The 19,935-nt window shown below is 38.2% G+C and overlaps 1 protein-coding gene across 2 annotated transcripts; it reads left to right on the top strand.

Annotated features, from left to right (window-relative positions):
* The first annotated feature begins 2,376 nt into the window (after window positions 1-2,376).
* On the top strand, window positions 2,377-18,857 carry EIF1AX (eukaryotic translation initiation factor 1A, X-linked). Of its 2 annotated transcripts, XM_008063350.1 has the most exons (7): window positions 2,377-2,630; window positions 6,733-6,816; window positions 8,691-8,794; window positions 10,049-10,099; window positions 12,640-12,721; window positions 13,853-13,944; window positions 15,230-18,857. In XM_008063350.1, the coding sequence occupies exons 1-7, from the start codon at window positions 2,615-2,617 to the stop codon at window positions 15,233-15,235; spliced, it is 435 nt and encodes a 144-aa protein (XP_008061541.1). In that variant the 5' UTR covers window positions 2,377-2,614; the 3' UTR covers window positions 15,236-18,857. The 2 variants fall into 2 exon arrangements, with proteins under 2 accessions (XP_008061541.1, XP_021570843.1); XM_021715168.1 differs by lacking the exon at window positions 6,733-6,816 and having other exon boundaries at window positions 2,432-2,630; window positions 15,230-15,336.
* Window positions 18,858-19,935: the final 1,078 nt, after the last annotated feature.

Genomic DNA, 19,935 nt, shown 5'->3' with positions numbered 1-19,935 from the left:
CACTCTGTTGCCCTGGCTGGAGTGCAGTAGCATGATTACAGCTATCACAGCCTCTATCTTCTGGGCTCAGGCAGTCCTTTCATCTCAGCCTTCCAAGTAGCTGACACTACAGGCATGTGCAACCACACCTGGCTAATTTTTTGTTTGTTGTATAGACATGGTCTCACCATTTGCCCGAGCTGATCTTGAGGCAATCCTCTTGCCTCGACCTCCCAAAGTGCTGGGATTACAGGTGTAAACCACGGCACCTGGTTCATACACTAATTTTATAACATGTTCACCATTCCAAAAGGAAACCTTGAACCCTAGTCCAGGCCACCATTGTCTTTTGCTTGTACTGTTAAAGTAGTCTCCTGAGTGGTCTCTATTTCCAGCCTTGCCCCCCACAGTGTGTTCTTAACATAGAAGCCAAAATGATTGCTTAAACCCTACTAAAAATTATAACAAGTGGCCTGGTCTTCTTACCTTTCCAATCTCATCTCTCCAAACTTTTCCCCTAGCTCAGCGCATTCTAGCCACATTGACCTTCTACCTTCTTCCAAATGATTCTGATGATCAGTCAGATGTAGGAACCATCCTATAGTAGAAAAATGAAGCCTGATTTTTTTTTCTCCTATGAGGTTTCATACTGGGTAATTGATAGAGACTTTTGATTATTAAACATTTGAATTTACAGACAGAGTCTAACTGATTACTTATCATATACTAGGCACAATTGCTAAACACTGAATGCATTATATCAATTTAATTCCTACAACAACCTAATGTGGCAAGTACTATTCAAACACCCAGTTACAGATGAGAAAATAGACATAAAGAGATTAAGTAACTTATCCAAGATCATAGATTAATTAGTAGCTGCGGAACCTGGATTTGAACCCAGGTCTCTCTAACTCCAAAGCCCAAGTTCTTATTTTGGCCTTGATGAAAATTTTAAATAAGTTTCATAAAAACATTCTTTCATCCTTATTTGTGTAATTTGCAAAATAGTATTACAAATGGAAAGAGAAACCCAGAGCTTAAGTCCTCATCATCTTTCACTTTCCCTCTAAGAAGTTCTTTCTGTTGTTGACTTTCTCAATTTCAGCTCTGCTGAAAGTTTTGGACAGGATAATTCTTTGCTTGGTGGGAGTGGGGGAGGGGTAGAAGGGGATTGTACTATGTACTATGTAGGATGTTTAGTAGCATCCTGGACCTCTGCCCACTAGATGCAGCATCACTGACCTCCTCCCTGAATTGTGACAGCCAGAAGTGTCTCCAAATGTTCCCAGTAGGGAAATACTGTGTTAAATTATATTTTCTCTGTCTACTAAGTATGTTCATTTCCCTAGAGAGATGATGGTAAAACCCTGATGTATGCAGAAAGGTGAATTATTTAAAATAAATATCCTTAAAAATAAAGCTATTTGCCCAACATAGGCATCTTTATTTGTCTGCTAGAACTGCCATAACAATGTACCACAGACGGATTTAAACAACAATTTATTTTCTCGTAGTTCTGGAGGCTAGAAACTTGAGATCAAGGTGTCAGCATGGCTGGTTTCTTCTGAGGGCTCTCCTTGGCTTGTAGATGGCCACCTTTTTGTTCACGTGGCGTTCCCTATGTCTGTGACCTAATAATATCTTCTTTTAAGGACATCAATCATACTTGATTAGGTCCCACCCTTAATGACCTTATTTCAATTTAATCATCTCTTTAAAGACCCTGTTTCCAAATACAGTCAAACTCTGAGGTACTGGGGTTAGAACTTCAATATATGAATGGGGGAGGGGGAGAGGGGCGGGCACAATTCAGCCTATTAACACTAAGGTTGTCTTCTCGCCGCCTCCCTCCCTTCCTGTGTGTACTGAGCACCTGCTATAAGCTTGCCATTCTGCCATGTGCAGGTAATGGTAAGCGACACACATAGTCTGCCCGGTAAGGTTTATAGTGAGGTAGGGGAGACAGATATTTAAAGAGTAATAACAAGTGTCATGCAAATATTACGATTTGGTCATGGATGACAAGAAGGCCTTGGCCTTCCTCTCAGGCTCCCAACGAGCCTGGGCCAGTGAAGGGGCCACGTTAAAACTAAGTATGAGGTTAATGAGTCAGCAACTTGTGTAAATAGGAGACGCGGGCTTGTCACAAAGCAGCAGAGGCCTGGCAGAGGCCTGGCGTTAGCCAGCAGCAGGCGCTGTCTCAATCCGCCCTTTACTTTGACGCAGGGGCCAGCCCGTCCCCTCCCTGACTCCGCCTCCTCCCAGCTCGCGGTCTCGCCCTCGAGAGCTCTCCGATTTGCCGCGCACTCTCCCAGAACGCGATTACCTCTGCTCTTAACAATAGAGACCAGCCGTACGCGCCTGCGCCGTAGAGCCTATGGGCGGGCTCAGGCAGCGGCGGGAGGCGGGGAAAAGCGACGCAAACAGTCGCGACGCCATTTGCTCCTGCCGAACGTGGACTCAGCCGGGTCTCGGAAGAGCTCGGTAGGAAGACTCTCCGGTACACGCTACCCGACCGCCAGCACCTACTTCTCGCGCTCTCCCTCCTGTCACCCCGCGGAGGAGTCGCCGCCGCCGCTGCTGCAGCCACCCAAAAAGAAGTCAGGGACACCGTGGGCCCATCGTCACAGCCATGCCCAAGAATAAAGGTAATGCCTCCAGGACCCCGGGACCACGGCTGTGTTTGGCCCGATCTCCCTGGCCCTACCTGCGGCCTCCTAGTCGCCCAGGCCGTAGTTGATCAGTTTTTCCTTCTCGCCCTGCCAGTCCTTGCCTGGGCGTCCCGCACACGATTCTGAGCTCGGAAGAGGAGCTGGGAAGTTAACTCCTGTTGCCCAGTTTGGTCACATTGGGGTGGAGCCGACGCCATTTTTGTAGGGCCTCCTGCGTGAGAATATGGGCTTTTGCCCCTGATTCGCGCCAGACTGATCGCGGCTCTGTGAGGACGGCCGGGGGGACCTTCCCCAGGTCAATCGTCTTGGTAGATCGGACCCTCCGGCCTTCCCGGACATGTAGGGTTAAGCCCAGGAGGCAGTTCTGAACTTTAAAAGGGTGATGCCTGCTTTCCTGACCATTAGGTACTCCTAATGGTTTCTTCATGGACAGTTCAGTATTGTTGAGGCTACTCTGTCCCTTATAAACACTAGGCGGAACCTTAATGTATTTCTGAGGCTTATCTGTAGAGATTTACTCTCCTTCATCCCTTTACAGGGTTTAGCTTTTTTTTTTTTTTCCTCTCCCCAGAAGACTTGTTTCATGTTTAGCTAAGTTTTCTACTTTTGCTTCGAGGGATGAATATGTTTTGGTGGGAATAAAGACCTTTAAGTTTCCTCCGTTCTGAGGCGAAACAGTCACAAATTATCAGACTTGAGGATAAGTTTATTTGACATTTCCAAAATGGAAGACCTAATAACACTCTTAAAGAAATTCTCCTTTTTGTAGATGTACATCGTCATTTTAAATATTCTTACAATTCCTAAAGAAAATTGTGCAGGTAGAAATGGGGAAAATGTTGCATTTCTTATGAGAGGAGCATATTTCACAGCCCACAAGAAGTCTCCTTTGATTATTTATCCTTAGGATCTTCTCCAAGGACTCGGGCCTACTTCTGTACTCTTTTCTACTTGACAGCTGGCTCCAGGGATTCTTCCATATTTCCTTTTAGTAGATGTCAATCACTTTCTGCCTCAGGATACTTGGTCCTCTTAGGACACTCCACCTTGCTACCCTGGGTAGTCAAACTTGCAGGTCCTTTTTGTAGCAAGGATCTTTACTGCTAATTATTCTGGGAAAGATGGAGCTTTTAAAGTCTTAGTTTTCTTCTGATCTGTATAATCTTTATTCCCTCTTAGATGGTAACCAGATGACTTCAATCTTAGTTTCACCTTTATTTCTAGTGATGAGATTTCCAATTCCCTCAGTAGGCTGTAAGTTCTATAGGGCAGGAATAGTGTCTTTTTTGAATCACATTGGGATTGCTAGCACTTGACACTTAATAGATACTCAATAAATATTTGTTGGCTTAAATCACCATCTTTCTGTTGACTCCACCCTTAGGTGAATAATAGGTTCCTCTTTGGATCCAAGGGGACAGGACTTTTACACTAAATCACATCTAGTTCATCTAGCCTTATGTCTTCTTAAGAAAGATCCCTTCTGGGAATTTCTCCAAACCACCTGGATTGTTTTTAAAGAATGTTCAAGTAACTTATGTTACTTTGTTTTAAAGAATTTTATGTTACTTTAATTGTGTGCTCAGACCTGGTCTCATTCATTCAAATGAGAATTTAAAGAGCATTCCATTACATGGCAATAAAATAGAGAGGGGAATAGTTAATTCTGATAAGTTGACAAGTCATGAATTTTTTAAATAAATAACATTTGAGATATACAAATTTTGTGGACACCTGGGAATCCATTACTCTGTATTTAAGAATTATAACACAGCTGGGCGTGGTGGCTCAAGCCTATAATCCTAGCACTTTGGGAGACTGAGGTGAGAGGATTGCCTGAGTCCAGGAGTTCGAGACCAGCCTGGGCCACTTGGTGAGACCTTGTCTCTACAATAAATTTTTAAAAAATTAGCTGGGCATGATGGCACATGCCTGTAGTTCCAGCTACTTGGAAGACTGAGGTGAAAGGATCACCTGAGCCCAACAGGTACAGCCATGGCCATGAGTGTGCCACTGCACTCCAGCCCGGGCAGTAGACTGAGACTCCAACTCAAAAAAAAAAAAATTACAACACAGACTGAATTCTCCAATCCTCATTTACTCTCTTTCTGGAGATAACCACCAGGCTGAGTTTGGTGTTTATCATTGCTGTACATGTAAAACCAATCTATCTTATTTAGAGGAAGGAGACTTTTCAAGATGTCTGAATTTTATGAGATGAAGTTTACTTATGTAGGAATAAGCTTGTTTTTATTTTTCTGTGTTTCTTCATTGGAAAGTCTACTGAGTATAATCTACTTGTTAAGTGACTTTTGCTTTGGATTGATTCTTTTTTTTTTTAATCGGAGTCTTACTCTGTTGCCTGGGCTGGAGTGCAGTGACAAAGTCACAGCCACCACAGCCTCTACCTGCTGGGCTCAGGAGATCCTTCCTCTACAGCCTCCCAAGTAGCTGAAACTACAGGCATGTGTCACCACACCCAGCTGATTTTTTGGTTTCTCGTAGAGATGAGGTCTCACCATGTTGCCAGACTGGTCTCGGACCCGTGGGTTCAGGCAGTCTTGCCTCTGCCTCCCAAAGTGCCTGGCTGGATTGATTCTTAACAGCTTATTTCCTCTAGAAAGTCTTAGAAATCCATCCTCAAATCAGTAAAAGTACTCATGAAAAGCATTTTGGGTAAAGTACTGCCACACTTTAAAGAGATTACTACCTATGATTTTGAAATCCCCACTCCTTTAGGAATGTATGGCTACTCTTGACTGATTTATTCAAATATTTGCCAAACTCAGGTATATAACTCAGTAAACAGAACAGGTATGATCCCTGCCCTAAAGGACCTCTCTATTTGGCAGATCTGGCATGATTAATGGCTTGAAATACTTTTCTCTTTCTAGGAAATTGGTTTCAGTGTGCCCTAAGAATGCCTCAAATACTAAAATCTAAGGATTCTGGGTGGGTTTAGGAAATTGTAGAGGCCCACCTAAAATAGCACAGAGCAATCTGAGACTGCCCCAGGAGAGAGTAAGTGGACTTGATTCAAGAAGTTAGATGTCTGTCTTTGCAGTGCACATTCTGTTTGGGTTGTGAACTTTCTGCTGCTTCCAAGCTCTTCCCAGGAGTCCCTTAGTGTCATTAACCACTTGTAGACTTTCTCCCACCTTTTGGAAGTGGCTGCCAATGTAGTTTAGAATTTGGAATGGGAACAAAATGCTGTGGAAGTACCTTAATGTGGGGGCTAGGAGCAAAAAAAATTAGGTGTGAATCTGGTCACCCTGGCTCATTGACTGAAATCTTAAGTGAGTTACTTAACTTCTCTGGGCTTCTGTGACATGAGTAAACTGGGAATAAATGCGTGTCATTACATCATGGGGTGATTGTGACAAGTAAATGGATGGCATTATTGCATGGTGGTTAAGAGCACTGGGGTTGTATAATAGAAACAAAAATGTTGATTAAGGACAGCTTTATAAAAGAAAGAAAGTAAACTGTGTATTGAATAGAGAATTTTTTTTTAATATGTGAGGTCTTGCTTTGCTGCCCAGGTTGGCCTGGAACTCCTAGGCTCAAAGCAGTCCTCCTGCCTCAGCCTCTCAAGTGGCACACCATCACACTGTTGAGATTTCGGTATTTATGATACTCTGCTACCAAAAGTTTGAAAACCACAGTTCTCTGTTTATACATACTTCTCATTTCATTTTGAAAGCATCTGGTTCCTTCCATATAGAGCCTGGCTTCAGAAGGCACCCAAGAGTTCAGCTTACAAGAGTATCTGTGGAATTGTATTTTTATTTGGAAAGAATGAGTGCTAAGGTGAAATGTTTTTTCATATACTTTTGTATATGTTATTTGTGTTTATTTCATGGCAGAAAAATTCCAAAAGGAGATTCCAAAAAGGGATGATGATAATGTGAATATGATTGGAGATTCCAAGTTTAATATGCTTGAGTAACCAAATTATGTGAATTTTTAAATTTAAGACATTTTTTAAAAATAGTTTTATAAGCCTTAATTTAGTTTCACTTCATGCTGTTTTGCAGATAACTAATGTCGTTTCCTTTCTTTTTTTTAAAACCATCAGGTAAAGGTGGTAAAAATAGGCGCAGAGGTAAGAATGAGAATGAATCTGAAAAAAGAGAGCTGGTATTCAAAGAGGATGGTCAAGGTAAGCGTTTTTCATAAGTGAGGCTTTTTTTTTGTAACATCTTTTTTAATTATGGAATTTAAGTTTAAAAGGGATCCTATTCATAATCCTGAGCAGCAAGTCTCATGTCTCTTTTATTCTTCTCCAGTTCTCAGTCCCCACACTTCTTCAGAGCCCTTCTCTCAGTAGTCATTTCCTGCTTCTACTCAGTCTGCATTTCTGTAAAGATACAGGTTTCCTTGTTCTATATGAACACTTATATTAGAACTAACAATGAGTTATATAGTTTAGAGAAAATTGGGCCTCGGAAGCTATGGTTGACAATTCCATGATTTTGTGTATCATTTTTGACAGTTGATGGTGCTATACTGTGTTTAATAGACCCAGGACATTTGAAGGATGAGTCCAGGCCCTTGCAGGCCTCTCCATCCTCTAGTACCATTAGCATATGATTTTATAAACTACAACAAAATGAAACTGAACAGTTGACTGACCTTTTTAGACCATTTAAGATTTTTGTAAGTGTGAGACCAAGATATGCGTACATAACACTAATAAAATAAATTCTAACTTGGTCACTTGCTTTTTCTCCATATTTTTATTTTGAGTCATTTCAAATCTACAGAAAAGTTGCATTGTTAGTACAATGCACTTCCTTAAATCTTTGATCTTCACACACATATATATAAAGAAACACATATATACGTATAGGTTTTCTTGGAGACTACTTGAAATTTAGTTAAAGATGTCATGCTACTTTTCCCTCACTTGTTCATGTGTCTCCTAAGAGCAAGTATGTTTTCTTATATAACTACAAGAACACTATCACAGTCAGGTAATTTAATATTAATATATTATCTAGTATCTAATCCATATTCAAATTTCCCCAATTCCAATAATTTCCAGCACTTAAAGAACTTTTTTAGATTGTCTTTCTAAAGAACTTTTGGTGGATTTATTATGCTATACATATAAGCTACTAAAAATGAAGCATGTTTTTCTAGCTAAAAGACCTCTTTAGTCATTCTTGCCTCCATTAGCAACTGGGCAGACACTACTTTTTCTTTTTCATGTTTTTTCCCCCACTTTGGAAGAACAGCAGCTTCTGAGTTGCCCAACCATCTTGAGGTGCTAGGTGGGTGGGTGTTCGGTTCACTGTAGTCTGAGTATGAGTAACTCACTTCCATAAGTCAGCCCCACAGTTGAGTCTTTCAAAGTTAAGTCTCAGTGTCCTACAAATTATTGAGCAAGGTCAGTCTTATGTACAACTTGTAATCTAAAGGGTCTGAAGTGATGTGTCTCGCTAGTGCTGCCATGCTCCCCTTCCTCCCAGTAAGTCTCACAATCTCCTTGGAGTTTTTCAAGTGGCAATAAAATCAGGAAAATTTTGGTTAAAAGTTTGGCATTTTACCTGGGAGTATCTTTCTTTCTTTATAAGAACTCTAGGATAATCACCAAGATATTCTAATTTAACAAAGACATTGTTAATGTTTCGCTTTTTGTTTGCCAAATCTACTAAAAATTGTATGAGATTTGCTTCTAAAGGTTCTGAGAGAAAGAAGAGCCAAAACTGGGAGATTGATGAGGTGTGGTGTACACTTGGGGACATGCCACCTTTGGTCTCCAAAAGTAGAGCATGCAGTCATGAAGACGTCAGTCAGTCTGCTTACCCAAATAAGTAGATAAGACAACTCGTTATAGAATTAGCATTACAGAGTCTTGGTTCTGACTGCCATTAGCTAGTTTGATGTGAATTATTCCCTTATATTTATATTTCTACTGTATATATTTATTCTCAGCCAGTACAACTATATGGTCTTGTCAGTTTGGTGTGGACTTTAAGATGCTTTTATCAAAAGTTGAACAATGTTCCATACCCTTCTTTTCCTCCCCAGAGTATGCTCAGGTAATCAAAATGTTGGGAAATGGGCGACTAGAGGCGATGTGCTTTGATGGTGTAAAGAGATTATGTCACATCAGAGGGAAGTTGAGGAAAAAGGTAGGTGTGAAGATTTGTTTTACTTTAATATAAAATTGTTTAAGGGAGAAAAATATCTTTATAGTTTTTATTGTCCGTGGACTTCATTTTTTGGAAATCCTAAAAGGTTTACCTAGGTAAACAATGATTTACCTATATAAGTCAAACAGCAAGATCCTCAGTGGTAATTTTATACAGATTCTATTGTTTAAAGAATCATTTGCATCACTTCTCTTGTATTCCTACCCAAAATGTTTAACCTGAATCTGAATCATGAGGGATACAATCAAGAAATCCAAATTGAGGGACATTCTACAAAACAAATGGCCTGACTCTTAATGAAATTCCATAATCCGGGCACTTTGGGAGGCTGAGGCAAGAGAATCACTTGATCCCAGGAGTTTGAGACCAGCCCAGGCAATATAACGAGACCTCATCTCTGCAAAAATTAAAAAATTAACCAGGTGTGGTAGCATGCACCTGTAGTCCCAGCTACTCAGGAGGCTGAGGCAGAAGGATCGCCTGTACCCAAAAGGTTGAGGCTGTGGTGAGCCATGATCATGCTACTGCTCTCCAACTTGGGCACCAGAGTGAGAGTCCAATCCAAAAAAACAAAAAACCAAATGTTGCTGTTATGAAAGTAAAAATATATTAAAGGACTGAGAAACCATGCCAATTTCAAGGAGACTTAAAGAGACCTGATAGTTAAATGTAGTACTTGACCCTCATTTGGATTTAAAGAGTACATTAAGAAAATTTGGGCTATAAAGGGTACATTAAGAAAATTTGGGCTATAAAGAGTACATTAAGAAAATTTGACCAACTTGGACAACATACAGAGAACTCATTTCTACAAAAATTTTAAAAATTAGCCAGATGTGGTGGTGCCTGCCTGTAGTTCTAGCTACTTGGGAGGTTCACAGAGGAGGATTACTTCTTCCCAGCAGGAAATGTTGTGTTACTCAAGTTGGCTAAAAATCCCAACTCTGATATTCTGTTTGGTTTGGTTTGTTTTTAATTTGGTATGTTGGTCCTTTACTTCCCGGGTTAAAGGGCTTGGGGAGCTGCCTGTATGTGGACGCATGGAAGACCGGTATGAGAGAGGGAAGAAGATAAAAAACATAATCCTCTATTCTTATATAATAGATAATTGACCACTTAGGATGGTTCATGATCAGACATCTCCCAATTTTTAAATTAATCATTACTCTGGAATTTCTTGATTCCTCATTTTTTATTTTAAATATGACACGCAGTGACTTTTTTCTTTTATAGGTTTGGATAAATACTTCAGACATTATATTGGTTGGTCTCCGAGACTACCAGGTAAAAAGAGACATGTACATTTTTCATTGTGTACTGGCTTGAATTTGATGAGTCATTTCTTAAGAGCTAGTTGTGTTTTAGGCATTGTGCTAGGTATCCCAGGGATTATGTTTAAATCAAAGTCTGGGAATCATTATTCTAGGGATACAGCTAAATGATTCAAGCTCCCATCCCACAGAAGGTTCACAGCCTTGTAGTGGAGAGAATAAGACAGGCACACAAGTAATTAAAGGTAGATGAGCATTTAGGAAAGAAAATGGTACTTTTCCTTCATGATTTCAACCTTGACTCTATAGTCTTTACTGTGGGTGTGAAGCCTATTGGAATTCAGCCTCGTGTGATGATATCTCTATTTTTATTGTCTTGATCATACTTTGGCTTTTTAAAAATATTCCAGAATAGGCCATTGCTTTACTAGACTCTGGTGTGGTCATGTGCTCTTTGAACTATGTCCACTGCCATGTTTCCTAAGCTTTGGCCCCCTCTCCTACCTTGGGGAGGTGAATCTTTTTCTCCTTCTAATTTACTTTCTAAATAAACTATATTTTCTTTTTCTTTTTTTTTTTATGGCTCACGCCTATAATTCCAGCACTTTGGGAGGCAAAACTATGTTTTCTAATCTAACTTCAGTGTAATTCTTTGCATCTTTCTTGTAGCACCAGATCACACACTAGATACCCACATCCCCGGTAGGCCTGACCTAACATTCTGGAAACCCCTGCTGGGAGTATGACCTAATATTTTTGGAGGTCCCACTGAGCTATGCCACACTCTTGTTCTCTCTCACTCTTTCTCAGCCCGTGTCTTTATGGAGAGAGATTAGGTGCTTGGATCCTTTTCTCTGCTACTAGGCTCTTCCTCTTCCTCTTATCACCCGTGACAAGCTATATCAAATGGAAAAAAAAAATTCCAGAATAAAGAATTAAAATCTTGGCCCTATACTATTGGGTTTCACCCATGGACACTTGCTCTCCAGGGGACATTGGCAGTGTCTGGAGACATTTCCGGTTGTCACTAGTAGATGCCAGGGTGCTGCTAAACATCCTACAGTAGACAAAGACAGCATCCACAACAAAGCATTATCCAGCTCAAAATAATAGTGCTGGGGTTGAGAGAGCTTGCTTTAAATTCATACCATTTCAATGTTTATTTTCTTATTTTGATCCTAACAATAACCCCAGAAGTGGGAAAAATAATTAATTCCCTGGTTGACAGATAAGGACACCAAGGATCCAAAAGGAGTCACAGCCAACACCAACTCTTTTCTGATTTGGAATGTCTCATGATCCTTCTTTGCCCCCACTACTTATGGAGTGGTCCATAGCTCAGCAGCATCCCTGTCTTCTGGAAACTTGTTAGAAATGCAGGTTCTTGATCTGCTTCAAACCTCCTCAGATCAGAACATGCATTTTAACAAGATTCACATGGGCTTCTATACACTTTACATTTTAAGAAGTACTGCTCTGAATCACACTGTCTTTGAAGTTGAAGTGATCAATTTTCTCCCTTAACTGAGTCAGATTCTTTTTAAATAGGGAGGTGTAAATATTCTGAGGCAGTATTTTTTAGTGGAACAGTTGCATTAGGTCAGCAAGGGTACCTGCATAATCAACGTCTGTATAGCTAACCCTGAATTGTACCCCACATCTTTATAATAATAATAATAAAAGAAACACCCAGAGAACTTTTGCAAATACATATTCTTGAGTTTCACATCACATCTACTAATCTATCTTCAGGAGATGTAAAAACTTCACTGGAGATTCTGATTGATACGTACCTTAAGCAGCACAGATACATAGAAAAGTATACTAATTTCCTTAGATAATTATACCAGTCTCAGTTTGGGAATTGCAGTGTTTGATCACCCTGCAAATTATAATCCCAGAGAACTTTTACATTTCGAAAGACTTCTAATCAAAGGGTAATATTAAATAATCTAAAAGATGGGAGTCTACACAGTTCTGCTCTTATTCAAGTGAGATTTCCTAGCTAGGTACAGTGGCTCATTCCTGAAATCCCAGCATTTTGGGAGGCCAAGGTGGGAGGATCAATTGAGGCCAGAGGCCAGAAGTTAGAGACCAGTCTAGGCAACAAATGGAGACCCTGTCTCTAAAAAAAGTTTAAAAAATAAAAAAAATTAGCCAGGTGTAGTGGCATGCACCTGTAGTCCCAGCTACTCGGGAGGCTGAGGTGGGAGGATCACTTGAGTCCAGGAAGTTAGGGCTGCAGTGAGCCATAATTGTGCCACTACACTCCTGACTGAGTGAGAACCTATCTCTAAAAATATATGTATGTATGTATACATATTTCCTGAGCTTGTAATCATTATTCAGTCTTGCATAAAAACTGCTTCCTACTATGTTAAACCCAAGTGTGTTTTTTGGAGGGTGGGAGAAAGCTTTAAATTTTTTTTAAAAGGGAGAAAGGTTTCTAACAAAACAGTAAGATTTGCTTTTTTAATTCAATTTGAGAACTTATAAAATAACTGATAATATTTTGGCATGATCAGTTATAAAAGTTACCTGTCTCTCTTTAAGGATAACAAAGCTGATGTAATTTTAAAATACAATGCAGATGAAGCTAGAAGTCTGAAGGCGTATGGCGAGCTTCCAGAGCATGGTAATATCTTAGTTGTTACTATATTTACTTATTAGTGACATTTAGGCTATCTGTCAGTGTTTAGGTGAAGGAATTTTGAGGATTTTGAATATTTACTTTTGTACTTACGTGAATAGTTTTAAGTATGTCTACCTATATTTCATAATACTAGATAGATACTGCAAGAAAGAATTTACTGGAATTCTGTTACTAGTAAGTAATATCTTTGATAAGGAGTTATACTTTATAAGCCCTGGACTTCTACATAATAATCAAAGAAATAATTTTGTTACAGAATTTATTTTAAAATTCCTTCCACAAGAGACTATCAGTGTTCATCCGTGTTAAACATGAAGCAAGGACAATAATTGGGTACTATTGAAAATTAGATTTCAGTTCATCTTATGGCAGTCTATAAGATTTTTTAAAATCAGCATTCTTAGTTTTCTCCCCTTCAAATACAATAATGTATTCTTACTGCAGAAAACTTAAAAATATGTCCCTTATAACCTTCCCAGAGGGGAAATGTACTTTACATACTATTTTGTAAGCCTGCCTTTTTCACTTGACAGTTACTATAAAACAACATAATTAGATTTTTTGAAATAATTTTACTCAAACATGAAAATCCTGCAGAAATTATTTACTGGCATTTTTGATCTAGTGTTTCCCGGTGCATTTTCATTGCTTAAGGTTAAACATGATTTGACCAAGTCTTTCTGATCAATGAGTTTATCTGATAATTGGTGAACCAGATAGTCTTATCTTAAGGAAGTTGTTACCATGTGCTCAAACCTATTTTGAATATACCTGGAAGTTATAATAGCTTCAGAATTAGTATAATTAGAGCCTGCCTTACTAAAAATACCTTTCCAAAAAAAATTAGAACACAAATAATCTCCATCTTGACATAGCTGTGACCTTGCAGGAAATTTTGTTTTATAAAATATTCTTTATAGTAGTATTGTTATATAGAAGTTAGGAAGACTTTTCTTATAATGAAACTTTGATTAAATGAAATTATAGTGTTGACTTAAGAATCTTCTACAGTTCAGCATTTGATATCAGACCCATTTCTTTTAGTGGACAGTTAATTCATTTTAATAACATCTTGATTATATTACATGAGTATATTTGTTTTTGTGTCTTTAGCTAAAATCAACGAAACTGATACATTTGGTCCTGGGGATGATGACGAAATTCAGTTTGATGACATTGGAGATGATGATGAAGACATTGATGATGTAAGTAGATGTACCTGTGTTTGCCAATTTTTGTTATCATCCACAAAGAAATCAGCTTTCCCCCAACTTCCTTTAATTTTAAGACTGGAATACTTAAATAATGGTACATTTTTAGACTTATCTATGAATTAAAATAGTATAATTTAGAAGACAACTAGTCAAACTGTTTATGCTTTGAAAATTCTGAATCCTCTTCATTCTCCCTTTGGAGACCCTGAGCCAAGAGGATTATTGTGACTAAACTGTTACTAATACTTTGACAGTAGAATTAACAATTCTAGTCTTTGGTAAAAACCTGACATGCAGCTGACATGTTGATAAGGGCTGATCCAAACACTTTTACAACTGGGCTGGGGTAGAAGGCCTCTTTGGAATATTAAGGAGCCTGGCTGGGCTCGGTGGCTCAGCCTGTAATCCCAGCACTTTGGGAGGACGAGACAAGTGGATTACCTAAGCCCCCAGGTTTGAAGCAAGCCTGGGCAACTTAACGAGACCTCGTCTCTACAATAAATCAAAATTAGCCAGGCGTGGTAGCACGCGCCTGTAGTTCTGGCTACTTGCAAGACTGAGGCGGAAGGATCGCCGGAGCCCAGCAGGTTAATGCTGGGTGGCCATGAGCGTGCCACTGCATTCCAGCCTGGGCGATGGAGTAAGACTCCAACTCAAAAAAAAAGAAAATTAAGGAGCCTAACCAGAGAACATGTGTGACTATGAAGGTACATACACCAAGAAGATAAGCTGAGAATCTAGATAGGGTTTTATCAGAAAAAAAATTTCTGAATCTGTGCCAATGCCATTTCCAAACTGGACCTAGCTGATTGGCAGGAAAAAAGATGGTAAAGACAGTGATTATAAAAGTAATTTGAGTCCTGTTGCACATTTTCTAATGGTTAGTTCTATCACCTGAGAACCCTACTTCTCTGACACATCTCTCCAGATGGTATATAGGTGTTCTAGTTGTCACTTCTATAACCAGATCGACTCAGAAGGTCAATATCACACTTGTTCCATTCTTAAAGAAATCATGCCTACAAAATACAAAATGTCAAATCACCAGCATGAAAGGAAGAGACATTAAACTTTATTAAGAGTAATCTTTATAACATATAATGTTGCAAAGGAGACCATAAAGATTTACTAAGAGCGGGCTAAAATGGAGAAAAACCTAGTATATGGAATTTCCCCTTGAAACCGGATTTGTTTCCCAAATAGTCTAAGGAGGGAAAAATCTCCCTTATATATGTACTAGACTCATCTTTTGACCTGATGTTCTTTTCCCTTCTAGATCTAAATTGAACTCAGCATCTTACATTCCATTTTTTCTGAAGATTGTCCTACAGTTTGGATTTTGACCATTACCCTTTAAGAAGATTAAAATTTCATTAGCATGAATGCAATTTGTTAAAGCAGACTGGTTTGTTTCTAAGGTATTTGCGTTTCTTCAAAAATGAATAATACTGAATTATCTTAGTGAGATGTTAAGCCCACTTTGTTCTTTTGATGTAATGGAGTTTATGAGTAGAAGACCACATCTATTTTAAAAAAAAAAAATGCATTGCTGCCTTTCCTACTTTGACCACTTCCAGTAGGTAAATGGATGTTTTCAATAGACCATTTACCTTGTTCTTGTTATAGATTATGATTAAGCCCTAGTTTTAACTAGCCTCTTGACTGTACAGAGTCATTGTGTATATTCCAATTACCTAGATGTTCCCTTGAGATTTTGGTAAAATTTGAGGGAGGCAGAAATCTGCATTTGAAGTAAAAGATCTTTTTTCATATTTAAGTAGCATGTGGCTATTTTTATACTAATTTTGATATCATGTACATTCTTTTCATGATATTATTTTGCCACCACAAACATATCAAAAAAGCATTTCCAAAATGTAGTTTTTAGAACCTTGGGTTTTATTTTAATAGCAATTTTGAATCTGTAAGCTTAGTACTTGCAGAAGAACACTAGGTGGCACCCAGTTATCTTAACATTGGAAATATTGATGTAATTGTTTAATTGTTGACTTTTTCTTTACTTGGCATAAGAAATTTCCCAAACATGAGAAGATTGTTTTTGATCATATTCATGTATGTAGAATATTTTTACAAAACAGAAGGATTACATTAAAAGTGTTATTTTATTTTCAGAAGTCATTTACAAGTAAGCTACAATTTGAGTGCTTTAATAAACACTTAAAATATATATAAATTTAATTTCATAACAACTTGTACAGATTAAGCCCTTTTCAATATATTCCTAAGCTGGGGAAAGAGGAGGGAATAACAACTTAATGGAAAAATGGTCTCTAATTTCTGAATGGAAAAGCTACAGCTGAGAAATATAATAAAATGTCATGCTGCAGAGTATATTATACCCTTACTTTGTGTTAAGGATGTATTTTATTATGTGAGTAGATTTTATTATTAATATTTTGCTTGTATTGGGAACTAGGTTTGCTGGTAACTTCCTTATTTCATTTTTAGTTATCAACTCTAATAAAATGGAATTGGGCCTGAACTAGTTAGACCTCATGAGCCACATTGAAATCACATGCAACTATAAAAGAAGAGATCCATTATATAGTTTGTGGCACTTTTATTCTATTGGTCTCCAGAGAACTTTTCAGTGATGAAAAGTAATATATGGCCTTACATGGCTTCAAGAAACAAGCAAATCTTCTCATACTGCAATTTCCTAAGTGTGCAAACTCTAGATTCAAAAATCTGAGGTACCAGAAAGCATTACTACGTTGAAAAATAGAAATTAAGAGTACATAATTGTGATTCATACTTCTCATTCTGTGGAGTTCCTGAACACTAGGGTGGAATACATCTGAGACCAAGGGCTGGTTTTTAGTACTCATAAGATTTCATGATGGTCTTCATTCGTACTCTAAACCTCCTAAGATATTTAGGCTCTGTACATAAAAGTGGTTTGCTAAATTTACAGTATGTATAGCTCCTTGGTAAAATTTTGTAATTTTACCAAGAATGTTTGAATTTGGCATATGTGGTACAGTTCCTAGTAGGGATAGTGCAACTCAAACATTTGTTTTTCTACTTATCTCTTCTAATAAATATAGTTTGTCTGGAGAGTTTCTAAAAATTACAACTATGACTCTATGTAGTTGCTTTAAAGTGGAAAAATGGTATAGTTTTGTTAACTGATTATATTTCAAATGAGGAACGGAGGTGGTCTTCAAGAAGGTTATTTTGTTTTTTTGTTTATACTCTTCTGATTCCTATAATAAATGCTACAAGCTATGCCCAGAAAGAAAATAAAATGTTTGAAATCCAAGAATAATGGTTCTTAGTGCAAAGAGGATGTGTTAGTTACTACTAATGAATTTAATGGGCTTGCATTTTTCATACAGTGTTCGTTCCACTTCAGTTAGAGCATAAATATGTTGTATTACTAAGGTGGCCAAATAAAACCAAACCAAGCATTTGTGTAAAAAAAAAAAAAAGAGAGAGAGAGAGAGACGTGCCAAGACTTGTTTGGCTGTTGAATATTTCTTCTTAAACATCCAGCCTCTAAAGAGACCACTTCTTAAGGAGCCTGTAAACTATGCATGATGGAAATTCTTGTATTTTATTGAGGAATGGCCATTGGTTTACTTACCACATCTATGGAATCATGGCTATAAATAGTTGCTGATAAAACTCTTTGTGACTTGTAATTTAACTTAATCTCCTCTTACATAAATACTAAATTATGATGCTAAATAACATCTTTAATAGGTATAAACTGGTGTCAGTATTGACTTCAGAGTAACTCTGAGTAACCAAATAGGTAAAAGCATGTTTTGAATAAAATACTAGCTAGATTTATACTTTATTTGTATTGTGTAAAAATTTAACAACGTCCAGAATTGACTGGCTTGACACTTAAGTTATCATAAAGAAAATGAGGTTTTTTAATGTTACCTGATTGTCATAAAGGTGAAAAGGATTTGTATTGGTATGAAATGTTTATCTTGCTTAGTAAGGGTAAGTTTCATTTGTACTGTGTGGGGTCCCTTGAACTTTTGCACGCTGCTTTATGTTTGTGGTTTACCTTAAACCACTATCCTTTTTATCCTTGCTTTTTTTCTTCCTATTCAGAAAAGGAAAAAAAATGTGAAAAGACACTAGACTCTAGGTTTGGCGTGAACTGAGCGATTTGGAGAGTGTGGACTTTGTCCTCTCTTTGCCCCGCAGCTGTCTGGTACTTAAGAGGCAGTGTACTAGAGAGGGAAGAGCATGGGCCTGTGCCCCATCCCCTACTTCACATTCTACCTGAAGGTGACCACAGGCACTTTCTCTATCCTTTCTCAGCTTCAGGCTCCTCATCTACCTGTAAGACGGGGATGATGACAACAGCACCTGTCTTGTTAGGAGGATTGATAATTTAGACATTTATACATGTGACACACTTAGAGCAGTGTCTGCCTCTTTTCATTTGATATCCAGGACTGTGTAAGATAGAAGATGCATGTCTTCAATATTCTGTAGTTAACATTTTTTTTTGCATGCAGTCTTTGATTCTTATGATGAAAGGAGCATACAAAATGTATATTGGTGTCAACACAATATTTAAAATCATCACTACCAACCTCATTTAATTGGGCATAAGAGTAGCAGGTGGAAGTCTCTTAAGTTGCTTGAAGATATTTTACAAAATGCCAACTATTCTATATCTCTTTAGAGAAAATTTATAGTTATTAATAGTAATAGCTCTGGTAATGTTTTATTCTTAAGCCTTCAATGAGTCCTTTAACCATCGAGTCCTTCTATTGTCGTTTCATTATGGATTCATGACAGCTAATTAGAACTGACTGATTTAGAGGTTTCCTTTACCATCATTTGGAATGATGTAAAGAAATCAGATATAAACTGCTGCAATTAGAAAATAAAATATGAAATAGCTTTCAACAATGTATACAATTGATTCTTTTAAAACTTTTTATAACAATTCTAACTACTTAAACTTTTATTATGGTGATTCTTTTCTGAAAATTTTATATATTTTTAAACTTAATTGTGATATATAAGGACGAGGTATACTTTTTGTCTAGATTTGGTTATTTGATCCAAATGAATCCATTTAGTCGTACTCTAAATATGGTGCTGCATTTTCTTAGCAAGTTGAATTTGACAAAACTTGTACTGAAGAAAACATTTTCTAACAGAAAAGTCACCCGGGCATGGTGGCTCATGCCTGTAATCCCAGCACTTTGGGAGGCTGAAATGGAAGAAATGTTTGAGACCAGCCTGGGCAACTCAGTGAGACCTCGCTCTACAAAAAATACAAAAAAAAAAATTTAACTGGGCATGGTAGTGCGCAACTGTTGTCCCAGCTACTTGGGAGACTGAGGCAGAAGGATTGCCTGAGCCCGGGAAATTGAGGCTGAAGTGAACTGTGATCGTGTCACTATACTTCAGCCTGGGCAACAGTGAAACCCCAACCCAAGAAAAAAAAATACTAATGGTAAAGTCAGTTGTCCAGAATTACCCCAAATTGCCTAAATTACTTTCAACAGACCTTCCTTTGTACTATGCAAAGACCTATAGGTGAAGTAATTATTTATACTTCTGGCCAACTTTCTCAATTTAAAACACCAGTCGTTACCACCATTCCATGTTTTGTTCATTTCACAACTTGATAATGGCAGATCAAAAAATGGAGCCAAGGCTAGATGTGGTGGCTCACGCCTATAATCCTAGCACTTGGGGAAGCTGAGGCAGGAGGATTGCTTCAGACCAGTCGAGGCAATAAAGCAAGACCTCGTCTCTTCAAAAAACTAGCTGGGCATAGTGGCGTGTACCTGTAGTCCTAGCTACTTGGGAGGCTGAAGTGGAAGGATGACCTGAGCCCAGGAGGTCAAAGCTATGGTGAACCCTGATCCTTGCTGACACTGCACTCCAGCCTGGATGACAGTGAGATCCTGACTCAAAAAAACAAAAAAACAAAAAACAAAATCTAAGTAAAGTCCCACAGCTGATTCCTATACTGTC

Source organism: Carlito syrichta, unplaced genomic scaffold (genome assembly GCF_000164805.1).
Source record: "Carlito syrichta isolate Samal-C Ts95f unplaced genomic scaffold, Tarsius_syrichta-2.0.1 Scaffold306767, whole genome shotgun sequence".
Lineage (NCBI taxonomy): Eukaryota > Metazoa > Chordata > Mammalia > Primates > Tarsiidae > Carlito > Carlito syrichta.
The sequence above is the reverse complement of the archived record's forward strand: the minus strand, read 5'-3'. Positions and strand labels throughout refer to the sequence as shown.

Excerpts from the sequence above, each read along its gene's own strand:
- EIF1AX (XM_008063350.1), top strand. Across the intron at positions 6,817-8,690 it reads ATTCAAAGAGGATGGTCAAG|AGTATGCTCAGGTAATCAAA; the intron begins GTAAGCGTTTTT and ends TTTCCTCCCCAG. Across the intron at positions 10,100-12,639 it reads TTGGTCTCCGAGACTACCAG|GATAACAAAGCTGATGTAAT; the intron begins GTAAAAAGAGAC and ends TCTCTCTTTAAG.